This window comes from Crocodylus siamensis, chromosome 4, assembly GCF_052110815.1.
Source record: "Crocodylus siamensis isolate JL-2025a chromosome 4, ASM5211081v1, whole genome shotgun sequence".
NCBI classification, from domain to species: Eukaryota; Metazoa; Chordata; order Crocodylia; family Crocodylidae; genus Crocodylus; species Crocodylus siamensis.
In genome coordinates this window covers 147,525,959-147,549,238 of record NC_143398.1, presented here as the reverse complement: position 1 = coordinate 147,549,238, position 23,280 = coordinate 147,525,959, and the positions used below count along the sequence as shown (strand labels likewise).

General features: G+C 51.1%; 1 protein-coding gene across 5 annotated transcripts in view; it reads right to left on the bottom strand.

Moving 5' to 3' along the window:
• The window catches only part of CLCN1 (chloride voltage-gated channel 1), a 137,461-nt gene that overhangs the window by 52,258 nt on the left and 61,923 nt on the right, over positions 1-23,280 (bottom strand). For 4 of the 5 annotated variants that reach the window (XM_090044121.1, XM_090044116.1, XM_090044117.1 and 1 more), the window contains exons 2-3: positions 6,098-6,251; positions 3,460-3,591 (exon numbers count right to left, since the gene is read on the bottom strand). In XM_090044121.1, coding sequence (XP_089900247.1) covers positions 3,460-3,591; positions 6,098-6,251 — 286 coding nt within the window. The remainder of the gene's footprint in view (positions 1-3,459; positions 3,592-6,097; positions 6,252-23,280) is intronic. The other variant, XM_090044119.1, reaches the window with a different exon arrangement.

Below are 23,280 nucleotides of genomic sequence, written 5' to 3'. Positions count from 1 at the left end.
TAATCAAAGCACATGATGGCCAAATCAGCAACCAAAACATCCCTGGGACTGAACTGGCTGCATAATGGGTCTTACCAGTGAGGGAGGGGTTTCTTGCTCCGGGAGCAATGTGCATGTATTAGGGGACAAAAAACTCAAAAATTGAATGAATGCAAAGAGTGAATTCAGACCAAGAAAGGGCCACCCAAAATAGGATGCAGGATGCCTTAGAGGAACAGTGTGCCTTGTATTTGTTAAAAGAGAAATATTAAAATGAATACAACTCCCATGGTCAAACCATACAGTTCATACTTGGCCTGTTGCATTAAATTTTCAAAATTACGTAGGGTAACATCTGAAGTTAACATAAATGTTCTGCAAGAGCTAATGCTTAGCAGGGATACTATTCCCTGTGAATCAGTAAGGACTGCTATGGCCCAGAGTAGTGCTAGAAAAACTGTGCTGCAGGGAGTGGTAAAGATATCTCATCAGCAGGGATCCTGTTTTTCTCTGTTTAAAAATCACAGATTCTCTAATTTAAATGTAACCCTGGGTGCAACACTACCTGTGCTCTCACCTGAATGTGGGATCCTGAGGTACCTGGTAACCGGTGGCCCTGCTCAGCTCCCTGGATAGCTGCTGCAGGGCATAGGCGACACGTAGGGGGCACGGGGGGACAAGTACCCCCCCGAGACTGGCCACTGCCAAAGCCACCACCAACTTCTGCAGGTGGTCGCCACTTGCCATCTGCTCCCCTCCTGACCCTCACTGCTAAGGTGGCCAGTGGGATCTGCAGGTGGTCCCTGCTCACCACCACTGACAATGATGCCAGTGCCTGCAGGCAGTCCCCGCTTACTGCCATGGTGCACCCCCAGGCTCAGGAGGCACCAGTTGTTCATGCTGCAGGGTCCCTGAGTGGAGATCCTCCCTTGACAACCATAACAACCTTGCAGACCATTATAAAAATATTTACAGAATTTAATTATTTACAGGATAAAATATAACTAATACAATAAAACAAATAATGCTATACAAAGTACCCCAGAGATGGTGGCTTAAGGATTAATGGCTTCTCTGATACACCTTATACCAGGGGAAGGCATAGAAATTACCCATGCTAAATAAGGAATCAATAAATAAATAAATTGATACACCAACTAATAACCCATCAATAACTTATTTAAACACTTAGGGTGCGTCCACATATGCAGGCACATGCACTTGTAGCAGCTCAAAAAGAAGTGGCACAAATTTAAGTTGGGATTTTTGCCTCAGAGGACATGCACTTTGCTGTGGGGAAAATTGTGCCATTTGGGGCAAAATAACCCCACCTGTCTCCTCCCAGATCTGCAGCCAGAAGCAGCCCGGGGCCAGCAGCTGTGCTGGGCCCAGCAGTATAAAAACCTGCTCTGTGCTGGCCTCAGCAGTATAAAAAGCTGCCTTGGCAAGTAGCTCAGAGCTACTTGTTCTCAGAAGCTTCTGGGAGCCACGGGCATGTAAGTGGCAAGCTTTACTGACACCCTGGTCTCCCGCCCCTCCTGTGGGCAGAGGGAGACTCTGGCACACATGACACTTGAGTGTGCCTGGCTGCACACCTCCACCTCCAGAACCTCCTCCGGAGGTTCTGGATTAACTTCATCCCTGACCTTTTTGTTTTTGGACACCCCATCCATGGCACCACCAAGTCCCAGGATCTCCTGGCCTGGTCAACCTCTTCCTGTCCCTGACCAAGTGGGGCCTGTACATGATCAGGAAGGAGGCTCTGGCTGGAAAAGTGCCCGGGTACTATGGGGCTGCTTTCTTCTAACTGGTCCACACACGCCTCTTAGTGGAGCACCACTGGGTGGCATCTACCAGCTCTTTGGACACCTTTGAGGACCAGTGAGCGTGGGGGTTCTGCTCAGTGTCCCCTTCAGGAGCATTCATTTTCATGTTTTAACCCTTTGGCCCTCACATCACTCCTATCCTGTTTTTGCCTTTGTTGTCCCAAGAATTTAGTTGTTCCATTCATTCAATAGTCCCCGTGAAAAGGGGCTACTAGTTAGCCAGGTAGGCCTTAGAGCCCACAGTAATTGAATGGACAAATAGACAGGAGCTTCTGGGGCCCAGCCAAGTGGTATCTGTGGACACTACCTCTTGTGCCAGCTGGACTGCTGAAGCAACCCTGAGAGTTTCCTGCACCCTTTACCCACTGCAGCAGTCTGGCAGTCAGGGTTGCTGCCTGGCTGTGACCTGCTGTCACCTGCAACAGCATGTGGCCCCAAGGCTGCATGCCTGCCAGACCTGGATGGGGACTCCATGGCCAGTAGAGGCTCTGCCCCTGCCCATGCCATTGCCCCTCACTCCCAAGCTACAGCTGGGCCTGGGGCCACAGCACAGCAGGGAGAACCAGCACTACACTCCACAACAGCAGCATGAAGCAGAGCATGGCTTTGGCCTGGGGCCATAATGCAAGCAGCAGGACAAGGGTGAGGGGCTCCAGGCCCTGTCCTGCCTGGGCTGGAGTGTGGCAGCTGTGGTCAGTCCAACTCATGCGGGCAGTGGTGGAGTCAGTCCGGCCCCAGTGCAGGCTGGAAGGAGGAGGAGGGAACTCCTGGGCACACCCTGCCCTGCACTGGGACTCCTACACTGCACGAGGCAGCCTGGCCACAACCCTCTCCCCCACAGGCAGCATCCCTGATAGTATGGGCACTGGCCCTCAGTGCCACCAACCTGGCCACGCAGCTCCCCACCACCCCTGAAGGACCTTCCCACCCCATTTCCGCACTGAAGGGGTAAGCACGTCCAGGCAGACCCGAGTGGCAACAGCACAGAGTTGGGTTCACTGGCAGAATTGAGTGCTACCTCACACCCCCTGCCCTGCTGCAGCCCTGGAGGCCTATCACCTTCCCCTGCCTCCACCTCCATGCAGCCCCCACACCACACACATATCCCTTCCACACACACACACACACACACACACACACACACACACACACATACACGTGACCCACATCCCCCTCCCTCTCCACAGTCCCCCAGACAGTGCCCAAGCCCTGGGCCTCCAACCCTTCCCCCGATCACCACACAGACTTACCTGTATCCAGCTGCCCAAGCTGCTCCCACCACCCTGCCTGGTTGTATGCCAGCCACGTGCGTGCATGCATGCACACACGTGGCAGCCCCTGCCTCCAGTGGCCTTCCCTCTATTCCACCCAGCCCCAAGCAGCTCCTTGCAGGTTGGAAGGTTGCCAGCCTGCAAGGGGAAACCTGTGAACCTGTGGTTTCTTGCAATTTCCTCCTTTAAAGGGGAAAACCTGCAGCAAACAGAAAACCCAGATCCCTGTTTATCAGGAGACATTTTCCACTCAGTACTGAGTTCAGTGTCTCAACAGGACACTAGAGGGTGCTGTGTTCAGAGATTTGGAACATGGGCTAATAGACTTAATGAGTTTTCACATGATTTACAAGGCAGCTTTACAGTACTTTAACGGAACTCACCTTGCAGGCTCTTGGCACTGGCATAATCCATTCCCCAGCTCACCAGTGCCATGACCAGGCCCAACAGAACCAGGAAAATCCAGTCTTCTCCAAGTTTCTTGGTAACATATTTCTGGATGTGTCTAGCACAGTCTGTAGGAGAGACAGTCTTGAAATAAGAGAGGCACTCAGAGCCTGTCTGTCTCTTCTTTCTCTTAGTATGCTAACATACCAACTTGGGTGGAAACATCATAACCAGGGATTAGGGTTTTCTGTTAGCCACAGAAAAATGTGGAAATATACTGATTTTTCTCCTTTAAAGGAGAAAAATGTGGGAAACCTATCTGCTTGTGGCTGGGGGGAGTGGAACGCAGGGCGCACCACATGCATCTGTGCAAGTGCACACATGCACATGGGCAGCAATACAGCAAGGCACCGGTGGAAGACAGCTCCCACAGCTGCCTGCAGTTAAGTCTATGGGGGGAGAGGGTGCATAGATAACTTGTAGGGGAGAAGAAGGGGGGCAGATTGAAGCAGTCACAGTGAGGGAAAGAGTGGGGCTAGGGCTGGGGAAGCTGCCCAGCCGGGGTGGTGCTCAGGGCCTACAACCAGGGCAGGAATGGGCAACTGTGGGTCTTGGCAGGGGAATAAGATGGCACTGCAGGCAGTTCATCTGGGTAATGTGGGGGAGCTGGTGGTCTGCTGCTGCGTGCACAGCAGGGGATGGGTCAGGCACCAGAGATGATGCATTAGGGGGGCATAGGAGGCATATGCCCCCAAAATTTGTAGCACAGGGCTGCAGCCTGGCTGCATCTGTGGCCCAGCAGACAGGACCTGGTGCAGGAAGGCAGAGCAGGGTAGGGAGGCTCGGTGCCACTGCCATCACTGCTGGAAGCCCTGCACCAGCTGTGCTGCCATGGTGAGGTGCCCCCTGCCCACCCAGCAGCAGTAGGGGGGCACAGCACTGCACCACCACTACCGCTGCTACCCCTGATTCTGCGGGGTGGGTGCAGAGGGCATCTTGCCATGGCAGCACAGTTGGCACAGGGCTCCTGGCACCAAGCCTTACCACCCCACTCCACCTTCCTGTGCAGGGTCCCACCTGCTGGGCCATCAAGGCCCCTGGCGAGCAGGCTGGGGCACCCTGTGCCCAGAAGCAGGCAGCCTGCATCCTCCCCTGTCCATCATGGGCTCCAGCTCAGCTCCACTGTGGCCATGCTGCCTGAGGGGTAGGGGTGGGGGAGGTGGGCCAAGCTTTGCACTCCACCCCAGCTGCAGAAGCTGCCATCTCCTGCATATGGCAGCCAAGGCTGAGGCACTGCTGGACCAGCTGTGACTAGTGCCCACAGAGTGAGGGGAGGGTAGGATGCAGCCTCCAGGTCCCATAGCCTTGGCACCTCTAGCAGGGTTGTGGGGGACAGAGGACTACAGGTCATGAATAGGGGCCCTGGCAGGGTTTGTAGGACTGTGGCTCAAGACTAAGAGGCACCAGCAGGGCTGAGGGTGTAGGGGGCTCTGAGTTGGGAGTGAAGGGAACCAGCAGGGACAGGGGGCTGTGGGTCAGGAGTGAGAAGTACTGGCAGAGGCAGGGGCTGTGGGTCAGGGGTGAGGAGCACCAGCACGGCTGAGGGGGTGGTTGGCTGAGGGTCAGGAGTGAGGGGCACTGGCATGGCCAGGGGGCTGCAAGTTGGGAGTGAGGAACACAGGCAGGGACTGGGGGTTGAGGGTCAGAAGTGACGGGCACCAGCAGGGCCTGGGAGGTGGGGGCTTTGGGTTGGGAGTGAGGGGCACTGGCAGGGCTCAGGGGCTGCAGGTCAGGAGTGAGGGGCACCAGCAGGGCTGTGGGTTGGGAGTGGGGGTTAATGGCATGGGCAGAACACATACATATCAGGACTGCCCAGAGCCACAAAGCAGCAGGAGGTCAGCCACAGCTGGACCTGTATCCTGGTGAGCAGAGGGGTCATGAGCGCTCATTTTCCATGATAAAAAAACCCAAAATCAAATGCCTAAACATATAGGTATTTAGAATTTATTTTATTATAAGGATTGAGGCACTGGTAGGCTTCCAAATTGCTTTAAAATTGTAAATATAGCAGGAAAACCTTGTGTTATACTGATACCTATATATATAGTGGCATTTCATTTTAATTGCAGAAAAACACAGATTTTGAGGTTTTAATCAGAGAATTTGTGATTTTTAAACATAAAACCAGAATTCCTGCTCATGACCTACTGCTGGAAGACCCAGCACAAACATCCCTGTTGTAGTAAGTACATGAAATCCTCTTCAGTTTGCCGTGATTGGGAAGTTTAACTCTTTGAGTACTAGCAAGAGATATGGCCCTATGAGAAAACTATCCATGCTCCAAAAGAGATTTGTAACCCACTGTGTTATGCAAGGAGAGAAGACTTGGAGTCTTCCCATGCTGACAAATGGGTTTGGGGTATTCCTGGGAAGCAGACGGAAGAGAAGTTTAGTCTTGGCTAGCCTTTTCTTTTTCTGGTAATAGGACTCCCTCCTCCTCCCCCCCTGCTTTATCCAGAACAAGGGTTAGTTCTTCCCCTTTCACTCCACCTAAATTTCATCCATCTGGCTAGTCCACCAATTTTTTTAGTGACAAAATAAGCCTGACTGGCTGGCAGAGCTAATTAGTCCCACCTTGGCATTTGGAGTACCGGTTTTCTTTGACTTCTGACTGGTTGTCTTGTTTCAGTGGGTGCTGGCTGTTTCGTTGGTCCTCTTTATCACTCAGTAATTTTGCTGCTTCTTTCTGTGCAAAGTCAGAGAGCTGCTCTGTATATTGCCCGTAGAGCTAGAGGAGCAGACAGTGTGAGAGAGGACAGTTAAAAGGCAGTTACTATCTTGTTCATAGTAGACAGGTCCACAGAGAGACAGACAGATCCGATGAGAATAATTTGTACAGACCCAACCATACTCAGAGAAGACAGAAACACAGAAAGATTCAGCCACTCACAGGTTGGTTGTCTGTCCTCCTATCCCTCTGGTGCTCAAATACTTAAGCTTAATATTCTTGGTTGTGGCCACTAATCCAATTCTTCTGGCTGCAGTCTATCACTTCTTGTTGGGGTACATAGTACAGCCTGTAACAGCTGGGGTTTACTTCCAAGAGCCATTGGCTGGGATATGGTTTGGCATAAACATTACTTATCCCCCATGACTGACAATCTCTTAACGTACAGCAACTCTATCAACATTTGGCTGATTTCTGGCCCCATCTACAGCCTGTGTTTATGCTGCAGATTCCCAATGGCTTCTGCCCCAGAAATGAACCAGAGGTTAACTGATGGGAAAAGGACATTTAGTGGGCTCATAGAATCACAGTGTGGAAGGGACCTCAAGGTTTAACTTATCTGAACCGCAGTCACCTCCCATCATCCCTAACGACTGGTAGTTTGAATTCAGTTATGAACTGATAACAAATCATCTCTTCTCTTTCTTTGAACTTAACAGTATCATTAACACCACATTTTGATGTGCAGCCCTGTTCTGAAAAGCATCTCTAAATAAATACTGTGATGGCGCATCTACACGTGCCCCTGACTGCGCAGTTATTACTGTGCCGTCCCAGCAGCACACGGGTAGGTTCAACCCTACTGCACAGCAGCGTTGATGTCATGGTTCATCAGCAGACGTAGCATTTTGTGTAGTCATGCTCTATGTTCATCATCTCTCAGTGACTTCAGATCAAAGATATTCACTTTACAAGTAAGCTGGGTTTTTGGTTGTAGCTGTGTGGGTCTAAGGACATAGGCAAGCAAGGTTCTTTGGGTAGATGTGGTATGTTTTATTAGAAAACAAAAGGTAGAGCAGGGAAGGGAGCCAAAGGTAAGCAAGGGAGACTTTACAGTAATAGTTTTCCAAGGTAGAAAAGTGGCTGTCTGTGAAAAAGTAAATACAGTAAAAGCTGAGTTATCCAGCACCTTACAAGCCAGCAAACTCTGTTAACCAGCATGCCGGCTTGTAAGGGGAAACTTAAACCAGAAGTGCCCACCGTGGCACTTCTGGTTTTGCAGAGCCCCCATGGCCTGGGGGAAAGCAGCCTGCACTGTCAAGCCCCCACAGCACAGCAGCCTGCACTGGTCCCCCCTCCCTGTCCCTTGGGGCCTACGGGACCTATGGGATGGGCAGCAATGTGGCAGGAGGGGTGGCAACACCCCAGACGTCTCGGGACAGAGGCGGCCTGAACAGGCAAAGACACCTGTTCGGGTCACTCAGTTAACCTGCATATTTTGTTATTCAGCACCCTCCATTCCTCGTGGGTGCTGGATAACAAAGCTTTTACTGTAGCTGGAAATTAGGAAGACAAAGAGTAGAAAAGGAGAGGGAGGGGAGGAAGTGGGGAAACGGAAAGGGTACAACATCAGGTCTGGCAGGTACCTAGTGAATCAGATGTCAAGCAGGTTGTAATGTGTCATAAATCTATTGTCTGTGTAACTCTTGCTGTGTGGTTCTAACCGCGGCCGTGTCCAGTTGTTCTGGCTCTGGGGTGCCAGGTAGCTCTACCCCTTGCTCAGCTCACATAGGAGTGACCAGAGGCTCCCTGAGAGGAAAGGCTCCCTTTACAATGGAAAGACCTTGCAGATTCATAATTAACTGTTTACAGAATTTAATTATATACAGGAGATACTTACTACATGCATACAAACGGTAAATAATGTCAAAAGTTTGAAACTCTCTATTTACGATGCACAAGAATGAGTCTATACAAGAATAACAGTTGATAATTATTCACACCTATATTCAAACACTGCACTACCTGCTTCCCACCGCTCCGCAGTGTTTGTCCGCTTGCCACTCCCCCCGGTCTGTGGCATTCGGCCACTCGCTACCACCCCCCCTCAGCCAGCGTGCAGTAAGGCAGGTGAGACCATGTAGCATAAGTGTGCCATGGGGTGAAAAAAGTTGGGAAACGCTGCTCTAGAGGCTTCCCAGGGCTGTGTCCCCACCCTAAGGAATTTGTTCGGCTCTCTCTCAAACTTGTCATGCGCGTCCTAGGGATCTGCTCTCTCCTGCTTGACCCTTCAGGTGCTCCACTGGCCTCTGGCCTGCCCATGAGGGGTCCAGCGGGCTGCCGCAGGGTGGGACACTGCTGAAGGCTCTTCCCAGCCCTTTTCACGCAGCACGCCTCTCTCTCTCCATTATGGGAGCAGGGAGACACTCCGGTTTTAAGGGGAGCTGCCCAGCCAATCCCTGGGCTGGAATTTTCCCAGGCTCCCAAATTGCTTTTTGGATCTTGCATCCCTTTGCTGGAGACAGTTTGAACTAGAAATATGGTGCCCTTGTTGGGACAATCTCCCACACGCATTCAGGCAGAGCCCGATGTAGAACACTTGGAAGGTCAGTGCCCCTTAAACTGCCTGTTACATCTATATTGAGTCTACACAGAACCAGCAATCACCCTAAGCCAGGGGCTCCCAACCCCTGGGCCATGGCCCAGTACTGGGTTGGTTGCCGGTCCACAGAAGGGTTGGCTGCTGGACTGGAAGTGACTGCAGACCGGCAAACTGCAGACTAGAAGTGACCGGTACTCAGTATAAAAAAGGGTTGGCTGCCTGCCTGCAGTATGCCGGCCACGTCTGATCCGTGGTTTGCCGGTCTGTGGCCACGTCTGGTTCATGGTGACTTCCGGTCCACAGTTTGCGGCCAGACCTCAGCATAAAAAGGTTGGGAACCCCTGCCCTAAACACACCAAGAAAGCTGTAATATACAGTCAAGCTCTCCGATTCCACCAAGTTTGCACCAAGAAGAATACCCATGATCGCCATCTCACAAATCTCAAAAGGGCCTTCACCCAACAAGGACACTCCTCCCATGAGATAGATTGTGCTTTTGAAAGAGCCACCTGGATACCACGTGAAGATATGCTGCAGTACAAAAAAGTCCCCACAAATCGCACAACATGAGTTACGACCCTTCCCTGGAACTTACACAGAAAATCCTCAGTTACAACCCGTACTAGAAGAAGACCCAAATCTTAAAGAGATCTTTCCAGAACCACCGATCCTAGCCTTTAAACAAGCACTGAACCTTGCTAACCTCATCACCAGGAGCAAATTCCCAAACCACGCCTAATGGAGTCAGACATGCCAGGACAAGAAATGCAAAACCTGCCAACACATTACCACCCCCCCACAACAATAACCACACCCCACAACAGAACCATTACCATTCCTGGACCTCCAGAAAGGTTATATATATCTCGTCTAGCACATGAAATGCCCTGATGGAAAATAAGTAGGAGAAACCAAACACAACTGAGCACCAGAATGAATGCACACCGAAAATGTATCAAAGACAAGAACACCCAGTTATCTGTGGGGACACACTTCTCACAGGACAATCACTCCCCCTCCAATCTCTCAGTTCTAATCCTCTAAGGCAACTTACAAAACGCCTTTCATAGTCAAGCCTACGAACTTCACTTCATAAATCTACTGGGTACAAAAAATCATGGACTTAATATAGACACTGGATTTATGACACATTTATGCCGAACACCTGATTCACCAGATAACTGCCAGACCTGACCTTGTACCCTTTACTCCCCCTCCTTTTCTACCCTTTGTCTTCCTAATTTTCAGCTAGTTACCTTTTCATTTTCAGCCTCTTTTCCACCTTGGAAAACTACTACTGTAGAGTAGTACCTTTGGCTTTTTTCCCCCTTGTGTCCCCACTCCCTTCCCTGCTCTACCTTTTGTTTTCCTAATTTCCTCCTATTTACATTCTCACTGACATCCTGTCACACTTTTAGCTTCTTTCATTCCTTGGAGTCTCAGAAGAGCAGAGACTTCATATGCCTGAAGAAGGATGATTGCGCCTGAAAGCTTACAAAAAAACTTCTTTCCAACTACTCAGTTGGTCTGATAAAAGATATCACATCTACCTAAAGAACCTTGCCTTTACAAGTAAGGACATTTTTCCTAGGTGCCAACCCTACACATTCAGCCTGGGATCCAAGAAGTGTCTTCTTCACAACAAATCATAAATAGTGCTGCTAAACCAATTATGACCTCACTGTTATCTGTGCATCTACATCATCGTTGAACTAAGCCCATATTTAAACCTCCACAAGTTATAGTGGCATCACTCTAAATCTAATTTGCCCTGTTGGAGGCCTCAAATGCCTCTACACGAATGCTCGAAGTATGGGGAAGAAGCAGGAGGAACTCGCCCTCCTCCTAGCTGTCACCAGCCCTGACATAGTAGGGATCACAGAAACATGGTGGGACTCATCGCATGACTGGGCGGTGAGTGTCAAGGGCTATAGGCTATACAGGAGGGACAGGATAGGAAGGAAAGGTGGAGGAGTAGCACTCTACATCAAGGAGGAATATACTTCCTCGTTAATTAGCAAGGGGGTAGAGGGGGGGCACTCTGAGGTGCTCTGGGTTAGAGTAAAAGGCAGTCCAGGGGAGAGAGACTTAACAGTGGGAGTCTACTATAGACCTCCCAACCAGGGAGAAGAGCTCGACCAGGAATTCTTAGGTCAGCTCACAGAGGCAGTGAGGGCTAAGGATGTGGTCATCATGGGGGACCTGAACTTCCCAGACATCTGCTGGGAGGAGCAGTCAGCCAAGTCTGATCGCTCACGTCGGTTCTTAGCCAGAGTGCAGGACCTCCATCTAACCCAGGAGGTGCACAGTCCCACCAGGGGAGACGCCTTGTTGGACCTGGTGCTGGCCACGGGTGATGACCTGGTGAGGGGGCTGCGGGTGATGGGCCACCTGGGAGACAGTGATCATCGCTTGCTGGAATTCACCATCCAGCGTAAGGTGGCAAAGGGCTGCAGCAAGGCAACAGCCCTAGACTTTAGGAGGGCTGACTTCAACAAGCTAAGGAGGATCGTTGGGGAAGCGCTGAGGACCCAGAGGGGAAGGGAATCAGATGTCGAAGGTGAGTGGTTGCTCCTTAAGGAGACGATCCTCCATGCCCAAAGGGAGGTAATCCCAACAAGGGTCAAAGGGAGCAGGAGGGCACATAAACCCCCATGGCTCACTAAGAGCATCCGGGAATGTCTCCTTGCTAAAAGGGAGGCATACACCCAATGGAGAGATGGGGTCATCACCAAGAAGGACTATGTTACAGTCGCCCGAGGATGTAGGGGGGCAGTCAGGAGGGCCAAGGCAGAGATGGAGATAGGACTAGCTTCCCGGATTAAGGACAATAAGAAGTCCTTCTTCAAATACATAGGGGGTAAAAAGAGGGTCCCGGGTAATGTGGGGCCCCTGCAGGACACAATGGGCAACTTAGTCGTCACGCCAGATGACAAAGCTAACATATTTAACGATTTCTTTGCCTCTGTCTTCCTAAGTAGGGACCAGTTCAGCCACCTCCCTGCTGGGCCCCCCTCGGGCCCCAGGAGAGACACGCCTGGGCCAGGGGTTAGTGAGGAGTTAGTTAGGGTACTTCTGGAGAGGCTGGACGTGTTCAAGTCCGCTGGTCCGGACGATCTTCACCCTAGGGTTCTACAGGAACTGGCCGAGGTCATTGCGGGACCCCTGGCGCGGCTCTATGAGCACTCGTGGTGCTCTGGTGAGGTGCCGGAGGACTGGAAGAGGGCCAATGTGGTCCCTATCTTCAAAAAGGGAAAAAAAGAGGACCCAGGAAATTACAGGCCAGTTAGTCTTACCTCAATCCCGGGTAAGATCTTTGAAAAAATTATCCTGGCACACATCCAGGAGGGCCTTGCGGGGGAATGCATGCTCAGGGGCAACCAACATGGGTTCATCAGTGGCAGGTCTTGTCAGACCAACCTGGTGGCCTTTTACGATCAGGTCACCAAATCATTAGACGCAGGGGTTGCTGTGGATGTAGTCTTTCTGGACTTCCAGAAGGCTTTCGACACTGTCTCTCACCCTGTCCTCATCAAAAAGCTGGGAGGCTGTGGTGTCGATGCCCACACAGTCAAATGGGTCGCCAACTGGTTGGAGGGCCGCACCCAGAGGGTGGTAGTGGATGGGTTCTTCTCGACCTGGAAGGACGTGGGCAGTGGGGTTCCGCAGGGCTCGGTCCTCGGGCCCGCACTGTTCAACATCTTCATCAGTGACTTGGATGAGGGGGTAGAAAGCACCCTGTTCAAGTTTGCTGATGACACTAAGATGTGGGGGGATGTGGGTGCACTAGAAGGGTGCAATAGGCTACAAGCTGACCTTGACAGGTTGCAACGGTGGGCGGATGAGAATAGGATGGGGTTTAACACTGATAAGTGCAAGGTGTTGCACATGGGGAGGAAGAACCGGCACCACACTTACAGGTTGGGGAACTCCCCTCTTGCCAGCACGGAGACGGAAAAGGATCTTGGAGTCGTCATTGACTCCACGATGAACATGGGCCGGCAGTGTGGGGAGGCAGTCAAGAAGGCCAACTGTACCCTGTCATGCATCCACAGATGCATCTCGAGCAGGTCCAGGGAGGTGATCCTCCCCCTCTATGCGGCACTGGTCAGGCCGCAGCTGGAGTACTGCGTCCAGTTCTGGGCGCCGCACTTCAAGAGGGACGTGGACGATATGGAAAGAGTTCAGAGGAGGGCCACTGGTATGATCGGGGTCAGCAGGGCAGGCCTTATGAGGAGAGGCTATGGGACCTGAACCTGTTTAGCCTCCACAAGAGAAGGTTAAGGGGGGACCTTGTGGCCTGCTACAAACTGGTCGGGGGGATCAGCAGGTATTGGGGGAGTCCCTGTTCCCCCGTGCGCTGCCAGGAGTGACCAGGAATAACGGTCACAAGCTGGCGGAGGGTAAGTTTAGATTAGATATTAGGAGGCGCTACTTCACAGTCAGGGCGGCTAGGGCCTGGAACCAGCTTCCAGGGGAAGTGGTGCAGGCTCCTAGCCTGGGGATTTTTAAAAGGAAGTTAGATGAGCACCTTGCCGGGGTCATCTGACCCCGGTGCTCTTTCCTGCCAAGGCAGGGGGTCGGACTACATGATCTACCTAGGTCCCTTCCGACTCTAGCTACTATGAAACTATGAAACTATGGAGGGCACAGACGGTGGAAGAGGAGGGATAACAGGGCTTAGCCCCCCACAAATGTGGGGCAGCAGTAGGGTCACAAGGCAGCCCTGCCACAGGCTTCCAGCGGCTGCAGCAGAGGTGGGGAGGGAGTGGGAGTGGGAGTAGGGCTGGAACTAGGGCAGGTGCTGCACAGCCGGTGGCGCATGGGACTGAGCCGCAAGCGGTTTGTCCAGGGGGTGTGACACCCACTGCTACAGGCACCCCTGGAGGCATGGGGGGCATATGCCCCCACATCTGTGCAGGGCAGGGCAGGCTGCTGCTCCCTATGGACTGGGGCACAGCAGCAGGAACCACTGCCCCCTCTCTGTGCTGGGCGCCTCCTGGATAAACCACTCACAGTTTTGTCCTGCACCCTGCCCCAGATGTGCAGGGCAGGGCCTCAATCTATCCCTCACCCATGGACCTCCCCCACAACAGACTTACCTGCTGGGGGTGGGGTGCATGCACACACACTCAGCCCTACCCCCCAGATATTTTTTTCTCCCTCCACCTATGCTGGTGGGCCTCTACGAGAGTGATGACAAGCTAAATGGGAAGATCTAAGACTGAACCCTAATATGCAGAGGGAGTTTAAGAGACTGCTTTTAGAAAAAGGAAACAGCACATTTTGACTTTTTAACTAAGGATGTTTGATCTTGAATCGCCAAAACGATAAATTCTGAGTCCCACAATGCCACATGTACAGAGCCAATTGAGAGAAAAGCCAGATTTTGCCCCTGCCATTTTATATTCTATCCTTAGTGCCCCAGGAGGCTGCTCAGTCCCTAGAAGGTCTCTGAAATGCCTCAGCATTTCTGCCTTGTCTCCCTACAACTATTGTGTTTGCATGTCTTTTAACCTTTCTGCATAACCCTCAACATCTTTACTATCTTTTTCTGAACTCTCTCAAGGTTATGCAGCCTACTGAAAATGTTATGCCTTACAGCGAAGCCACTCCCCCAAGACGGCTCTAAGCTGTACTTGTTAGAGCAAAACAGTTGCTTCCTTCATGTCCAGTCTCGCCTGTAGGGGTCTACTTAATTCATGGTTTCATTGTTTTCATGATCACCAGGAAATAATGGATTGGCCCCGACTTCCTGCAAAATCAACCTAACCCCCACTCCCCCCAAGCATATTATTCATATAATAAGGTGTTTTAGACTGTCCCAGTGCTTACCACAATACAAAGACAACATGACAATCACTGCAGCCATAGATCATGTGATTGAGAGTTACTGTCTGACAGTGACGTAGACTAAGTGAAGGCACCAGTCAGTAAAGTGAAAATGTTTTGGTGCCATGTTTTAAGAAGTTAAATATAATGCTTCATCCTGAAGATGAGTGAAAAGAAATTAACTCTCCATGGAATTTGCTATTAAATTATATGGCAGATCGGCCAATCAATGGTGAGGGGTGGAGCCACCAAGAAAAGCCCACAAAATTGGCTCTTCATGCTGCAACCAAGCTGTGAAAATTGCGTTGTCCCACAGTGAGTTAAGTAGACCTCTACTCATCTGACAAGTATGTTTTAAGGACTGAAGACTTCTGTATAGTCCCTATACTAACATTGCTGTCTCCACACCACTTCTGGGGGCTGAGCCTGGAGCAGGGGCAGAACTGGGACATTGAGAAGGTAAACTGCATAGCTGGCAGAGCCAGAGAGGAACGGGTCCTGCCAGCCTGTGGGCTTTAAGATGGCTGCAATCTGCCTTAGAGCAGGCACCCAGGCCTGGCAACACTCCTTGGCATTGTCCTGCAGAGAAGACAGGAAAAGCATATATTATTGTATTGCCTGTTCTACTTTCTTTTTTTCTGTTTTAAATTGAACAATGCAATTTATTTTCAGGGAAGAGGAGTTTGGTGTGATGTGGGCAAGGTTCCCTCTAAGGTGCGCACGTGTACAGCCATGCACAAGTAAAAGTCTGGCCGCGCACCAACTTTTTCAGGCCATGCACCCGCCGGGAGAGGAGCTGGGCTTCAGCGGGACACTTACTAAAGGTAAGCTCCTCCTCGAGGCGAGGCGAGGCGAGGCGGAGGCAGAGGCAGGGGTCTGGCATGGACTCTGCCGGCTCTGGGGAACTCCTCCGCTCCCCCACATCGCCTCAGGGAGTGAGGAGGCGTGTAGCATCAGGGCTGGGGAGTGGAGCACTTCCCTGGAGCTGGCGGAGCCCATGAAGCAGTTTCCCAGAGCTGACAGAGCCTCACTCAGGGCAGGCAGCGACTCCTCCCCGAGGCAAGGCAAGGCAGCGATTGGGGCTGAGGCGAGGGCTGGCGCAGGCTCTGTCAGCTCCAGGGAAGTGCTCCACTCCTCGGCCCTGATGCCACTTGCCTCCTCGCTCCCCGAGGTGATGCAGGGGAGCAGAGCAGTTTCTCAGAGCCTGCCCCAGGCCTCAGCCTCCAGCCCCCAGCTCCCACTGCCAGCCCCGGTTGAGGAGAGAGGAGCTTACCCCACGCCACACCGAAAGGGGGAGGCAGGACCAAAAGGGTGCACTCACGAACTGCTACTCCTTAGAGGGAACGCTGGGTGTAGGACCAGCCACAGCCCCCCTTTGGTAGAAAGAGGTATGGCTTTGGAGGGATGGTGAAGTGGGAGCTGGGACATACTCTTCTGCGTGCAAGGCAGGGGAATGGGAATAGATAGGGATGGGAGGGAATAGAAGGGAGTGGAGAATTGTTTTCTTTTACAGAGCAGTTGAGTGTGGGTTGGGAAGCAAAGCTGGGTCTGGCAGAGGGAATGCTCTCCTTGGTCAGATGCAGGGGACTGGAAGGGAGTGGATTGCTTTGGAATTTGGGAGGCCTTGCAAGGAAAATGGTTTTCCTGAACCTTATGTTGATATTTATTTTGCTTTTACATTTTTTGGTCTTTTTATTGTGAGCCACCCTGCATCTTTTTTGGGAAGGCCAGCATAGAAATCTAATCAGTAAATACATACAAATCTACCATTCCTTCACATTACTCTTTGACATCTAAACATAAAGCTCCCTTTCCTGTGTCGTTTCATTCAGTAAAGTCCACAGACATATATGTCGATGCTTAATAGCATAATCTCTAGGGCTGTGCAAAGCTTTGGGTGGTGATCCGATTTAGAGGAGATTCAGCCCAATTTGGTGGCCGAATCTCCAAATCAGAATTGAATCAGGCGACCAGTTTGATGATTCGGGCAGTCCCTGGTGGCTGCAGCAGGGAGCTGCAGCCACTCTGAGCTGCTAAGTATGAGGGGCAGGGGAGGGGACCATGGGGGGAACCCTGCCACCCCCCAACCCCCCACTCCCCCAGCCCCCCAACCCCCACTCACTGCCCCAGCCCCCCCATGGCTGCCCCCCCATGGCTGCCCCCCCCCCCCATCTTGGTACTTTAAAGAAAAGCCCTGGTGCTCACCGGGTGCTGCCGAGTGGGGGGGGCAATCCCTGCTGCCCCGCCACTGCCCCATGCTGCACTGGGGGCTCTGCACAAGCTCCCCACCCCCCTCAATCCCCCACCCCCCATGGGTGCCCACCCAGGCCAGCTCTGGCCCTTTAAGAAAAAAAAAAACAAGAAAAGCCCCGGGACTTACCACTCCTGCAACAGCCTTGGGGCTTTGGGGGCTTGTGCAGAGCCCCCCATGTGACATGGGGCAGCGGGGATCACCCCCCGGTGGGAGTTCATTGTTTTTTTTTTAAAAGGCTGGAGCTGACCCATGCAGGGTACCCGTGGGGTGGCTGGGAGAGTTCAGGTGGCTCATGCAGAGCCCCCATGCAGCGTGGGGCAGTGGGGAGCAGCAGGGATCACCCCCCACCCAGCAGCACCCAGTGATCCGGGACTTTTGTTTCACAAGTGCCGGGAGCTGGGGTGAGCAGGGCAGCAGCCATTGCTGGGCTGGGAGAGGGGTGGGGGATGGGCCTGGACTGGTTGATTCAGCGATTCAGAGATTCAGCTGCTGCCAAATCTCCGAATAAGGTTCAGCCAAATTAAATCGGGACACTAATTCAAATCATCAAATTGAATCATTGTCCCCCGAATCGGCCGAATCCAAATCCAAAGCGAATACTAGCCACTTCGCACAGGCCTAATAATCACACATTGTAGCACAGTATAAACCAGGGGCGGGCAATTATTTTGGGCAAAGGGCCACTTACTGAGTTTCGGCAAGCCATCAAGGGCCACGTGACAGGCAGCCCAGAGCAAATTAATATTAATTTTCTAAATTTTTTAGGGGCCCCACGGGCCGGATAGAATGGCCTGGTGGGCCGCATCCTGCCCCCAGGCCGCATTTTGCCCACCCCTGGTATAAACCCTTGAATCCTTCTCCACAATGTTCTAGTTTCTTCATCTAAAATCTATAGTGTCCCAACTCTTGTTCACATTGCTCTTCTTACCTCAGTAATTAAGCTATGGGTCCACTTCACCCCAGAGAGATGATTGGCATAGACTTCCTACACCAGTGATCAGAACATATGTGCCAAATGTAGAGCTGATGCAAAATCTTTGTATTTCTGTGGAAGCGTACACACTTAAACCAGGGCTAAATTTGGCTGTGTGTATTTTAATCTAATTTCACAGCCTGTATGGATCCCACCTCAAGGTGCTATGATTTCTGCATATCTCATGAACTAATCTAATTGTGTATCATGTACTAATCTCATGAACTAATCTAATCATGTATCATGTACTAGTTGTAGGAGAAACCTCTAAAGAAAAGCCAAGTCCTGCACAGTGTGGATAACTGAAGCAATTAAAACATCAGATATGCTAGAGTTCTGTAGCACAGTATGGAGTATTCAATGCAAAATACCCTCTAGTTAAAAATACCACTGGGAATTGGTGCAAATCCTCTCCAGTATTTACACAATACCTATTTGTTACTGTGGGGTTTCAGTTGCCAATATCTCATGGTGCATTGAAGTGTTTGCACTGTAAAGAAAGGACACAAGGTTCTCCCGAAAAGGTGCTGCAGCAGTTGTGGGTGTGCCTAGGATTCCTGAAATCAACTGAGAACCTGAGTTTTCTTGCAGGTGTGTAAGTCACAGGACTAGCAATGGATTCACTTGGAGGCATCCTAGGAATCTGGTAACATCACTCATGACCATGGCCACTGCAAGTGCTTATAGCCAATGCAGTTTTCATTTAGAAAGCACTTTTGAAAAATTGTCTAAATGGGAGGGGTTTGCTCAGGACTTCATCCTTTACACTACTCATCTCCATCCAGCCTAAATATGTGCTGAATCCAGAGGCAGTGGTGGATCTAGGATTCAGAAAAGGACTGTGTGGTCAGAATCAGGCTCCAGGCCCCTGGGGCTGGCCTCAAGAAACATAAATGTCTGACTGCCCAGCTCCAGTAGGATCAGGCTCTCAGCTGACTTGGCAGATAGGCTCAGAAAGAATAAGGGCCTAATCCAGCTGGAGTCAGGCAACCTGGCCCCTCTTCCTGAGCTGCTCCTTGCCTACACCCCATCCCTTCCTGCCTGAACTTTCCACCCTTTCCCAGCACCCGTCATGCTCTCTGCCCACCCCTTGCAGCTCCCTGCTCCTGCCCCACTGCTACCTTCCTGCTGCCTCCCCACCCCAACCCATTACAACCAGATAGTATGCACCATCCAGCTCACTGAATCCTAGCCTGGAGGGCATGAGAATGTCTTGCCCCATTAGCCCTGCCCTGTCCAGCCCTGCCCTACAGAGTGCTCACCCCAACCACAGGAGAATGCACACTTGATTGGCTGCTAGGAATGCCACTCAGCTCCACATCTCCAATCACTGCAGACAGAGGGGGAGACTTCTGACTAAATTTCCTAGCATGTCCTTGAACCAGCAAGGCTAGCAGGGTGATGTTTGCTGGTGCAGCCCCATCCTCCACCACCACTAGAAGATGTAACCACATCACCATACCCAGCCCCCAACAAGATCCATCCCATCACCATACCCAGCCCCGACAAGATCCAGAGGTCCAAGATGCAACTACAAGTGTTCAGCTCTGCTAGAATGGAAAAAAATTAAGTCCTCAAAAGAAGCCAAAGAGTGAAAGGAGAGGAGGCTGTACTGGGAGAAACAGACTCTGGGTGCTAACAAAAGTGACATCTGTCACGCAAGCAGTCCCTTGAAAACACCTTACAGGCAGGCCCTGACAGACAGACACAGCTGCAGAGTGCATTAAAAGTGCCAGATCATGCAACAAATTAACCCTCAGGTCATGAGGGTTCACATGAAGGTGCTCCAAAGCAGAGTGCCTTCATTAACTTCTGTTTGTCCCTGATCCAGTCGGGGCAGGGCTGATGCAACCCAGCCCCACCTCCAGTGCTGTCTGCAGATACCCTAACCTGGAACTCCCTCCCTTCCCTTCTTCCCCCTCCCATCCTGCAGACAGCTTCTCCTGGATTGGCTCCAAAGTGGAGCTGGATCCCACCTCCCCTGGCCAGATGCAATAGTGAATGTGGAGACCAGCCTGGGACCCCCTCAGCTGCATGGATGGGATGGTGCAGGAAGATCTGCAGGGACCTGGTACCCATTGCAGGGACATGCAGGAAGCAGATTGTGGCTCTGCCTCAGGCCCCAGCCTTGGCCCCATACTGTCACCACCCTGCAGTTTCAGCCCTGGCCCTGGCCCCCTGTCCTGTTCCCAGACATCCACCTGTGACTCCATCACATCTGCCAAGCCCAGCGCACTCTGCCTACGGGGGTCCCAGGCCAGTGTCCATGGAGACCCCACCCACCCATCCACCCACTCTGGTGCCTCTGGGGGCTAGTCAGGCAGTGATGGCAGGACACATACCTGCTTGTGAGTGGAAGCAGCAGGCACTGTTGGGAAACCAAGTCCACTGCTGCACCATCCCTACCCCATTGCCCCACTGCCATACTGCCTGGCCCAGTGGACTACAGCTCCCCGCACGCAGGCATAGGGCAGGCTGCACTCTTCACCAGGCAGCAGCTCTGTGCCTGGGGCCAAGGGACCCACCACAGGCCAGATGGAATCACTTGGTGAGCCAGATCGGGTGCAGGGGCTGTACTTTGCCCACCTTTATATCAGGTGGTACCATCTTATTGTCCTGCAGTTTTTCTGAGATGCCATGTTTCCAGGTGGACTGCCAGAATGGCCCACCACCAAGCTGAAGGAGGTGCTTTGGTGCCTTTTCTACAGGCAGATGGGCTATTGTGCTCCTACCCTCCCACAGTTCCAGTGAGGAGGAAGCTTCAGAAAGCCTCAGCAGAAACCTCAGAGAGGAATACAGCCTTGGTCCAGATACTTTTCCAAAACATTCTGATAAGCACCTAGATACCCAACAATCAAACACCTGCCTACTCTTGCTAATACGCACTCACATTGAAAGTTTCTGTTGATATTCAGATTATTAGTGCCTATGCTAATAAGTGCATAATTTTCATGGACTGCCATGCATTGAGCTGCTTTACCAGCTTGACTGCAATACCACTGCAGCAACAAAGGAGGCTTCTCAGACAAGAGTGTGACTAGTACAGGACTGATGTTTTCTCTGCTTTCAACTATGCTCAGGGATCACGTACTGGAAGATGAGGGGAAGCTGGAAAGATCCCAGGTATACGCTCCTGTTTATGTATTAGGTTTCCACAGGTGTAGCTGTCCTCCCACTCTCCAGCTTTGGAAACAGGGCAGAGAGGCATTTGTTTGAGAAGCTAAGACAGGCAGCTCCTTGGCACATGCCCTTCAGTGACCCAGTTTTGCCCTGAGAACGCATTAAAAGCTCATGTTCCCCTGCTGCTGCTTGCCCTGGAGATCTTGGCACTTCACAACTCCCATAATTTAGCCCTTCTTGCTGTCACCGGCACAGCACACATTCACATGCTTCTTTAAGACTTTCAGAGTGTCAGGAGTGGGATGTGCAATGCTTGAATCAGCAGAACCAGACACTTGAGTTAAAGTATCACAGGGCATATGAGAATCACCCATTGCCTGAGCCACTTTGTCCAGGCTCGCTCACTTGTAAGTGACACTTTGGGGACACTGGCCGTCAAAAATGTCCCTTGGTTTTCCCATCTGTAACACAGAGATAATGATTCTGGCCACTTCAACTTCTGTCAAGTGAAACCAACAGGGTGGCTGTTTGCTCAAAGTCAGCCTCACCCTCTGACAACACCTGGGCACCCCTCCACAGTGGTTTCCTACATACAGCAGACATTTGTAGGCATTTATCATGTTCTTCCTTCCCTATGCATAAGATGACTAATCATCCCACATCTTCCCACACAGTAACAGGGGGTCCCTGAAATGATCATTTTCACCCCAATTTGGGGATACTTCAGCAGTGCAGGACAGCGTTGTACTGAGACATCATGCTGACTCACACAGGCTTTTTTTTTTTTTTCAGGAAAATGTTTCATGTTCCAAGCCAAATTAACCAAACCAATTCCAAATCCATGAGTCATTCATTCAAGAACCATAAGTGGCCCTACTACTGGCAAACATCCTCCACTCCCATCCTTCACTCCCACCTCAGGCTTCAGATGCTTCCAAATCATTTGGTAGGCATCCTACTTGCAGGTCCAAGCCTAGAGGCTGGGGCTCAGATGTCCCCGAGTTTTGCTTGCCCTCAGCTGTATGGATGCCGGATTAAGCTAGGGAGGAGTCTCCCATTTCCATAAAGTGGGCATAAAGCCAAGATCTTTCCACTGGTAATGGAAGTTAACAATACATTACTTCCACCTGGATACTACCTCTTGACAAAAAAGCAGTTATCCCCAGCAACTTGGAAAACCACCTTAGTGGTCATGGTATTTCCCCTGCCAGGAAAGTCTAATTAGCTAGGGTGAGGGCTAACTAGCTGCATTGGAAGTTGATTCCCACTGTCTGCCACCTAGACTAACTGCTCCTACACACCTACCAGGAGCCTGCTCTGACACGCTGGAAATCCAGCAGACTCAATTAATCAAGTTTGCTGGAGCTCGAAAATTGATGCGCTCCAGCAGGCTTCCAATGTCACGTGTATCAGTATCCCTGTGCTGAAAAAATGGCAGCAGGGCAACTTGAACCAGACTTGATGGTCTTATAGGTCCCTTCTGGTCCTTCTTTCTATGATTCTATGTTCAGTGAACTTTAGTTGAAAGTGCCCCGCTGCCCTTTTTTAGCCTGGGGATGCTGATACAAGTGACACATGGCCACTTTTAATTAGCGTGGTTTGCTGATTAAAGCACCCAGCATCACATCCCTGAGAACATGTAAAAATGTCCATTAACTCTACTTCTCAAGAGTTCTAATTAGTTTTCCTGCAGAGTCATGTTAAGGCATTTAACTAAACTACTTCTGACTCTGGCTGCTGGAGCATTTCCACATTTGGCACTGTGCCCTGGAGTTTGGTACCCCAAAGTTGCTCACCTTTCTTAAGCATGTGGGTTGATGAGTGGGTGCGTGTGCACGTGGCTTCAGGCCTATGGAATTGTCTCAAATAATAATTAGAGAGAAGCATTGCTTGGGCAGAGTAGGACAGAGCCTTGAAAATGAGAGCAACTGCTATTCCTAGCTCGTAGGAAAGCTGGGATGCACCAGGAGCTCCCAGTTCTTGCCAAGAAGAAAGATTATTTGCTGCACAGAACATCACGTGTTCTGCTGCAGATGTTGGAGGGGAAAGTCCCTCTTCCACTGGTATTGGTTCTGAAATTACATATTTGGAATATGGTGACAAGCTTCAGTAGCAGAAAGTGGGGAAAGCTGCAGAGGATCCTGAGAAGTAGCTAAAGAGATGGACCTGTAAGGAAAGATTAAAAAAGCGAAATATGTCTAGCTTCACTAAATGATGACTAAGAGGGAATATGATAACAGTCTGTAAATATCTGAAGGATATAATCACTGAGGACTCTAAGGAGTGGAAAGAAGATAGAAATAAAGAA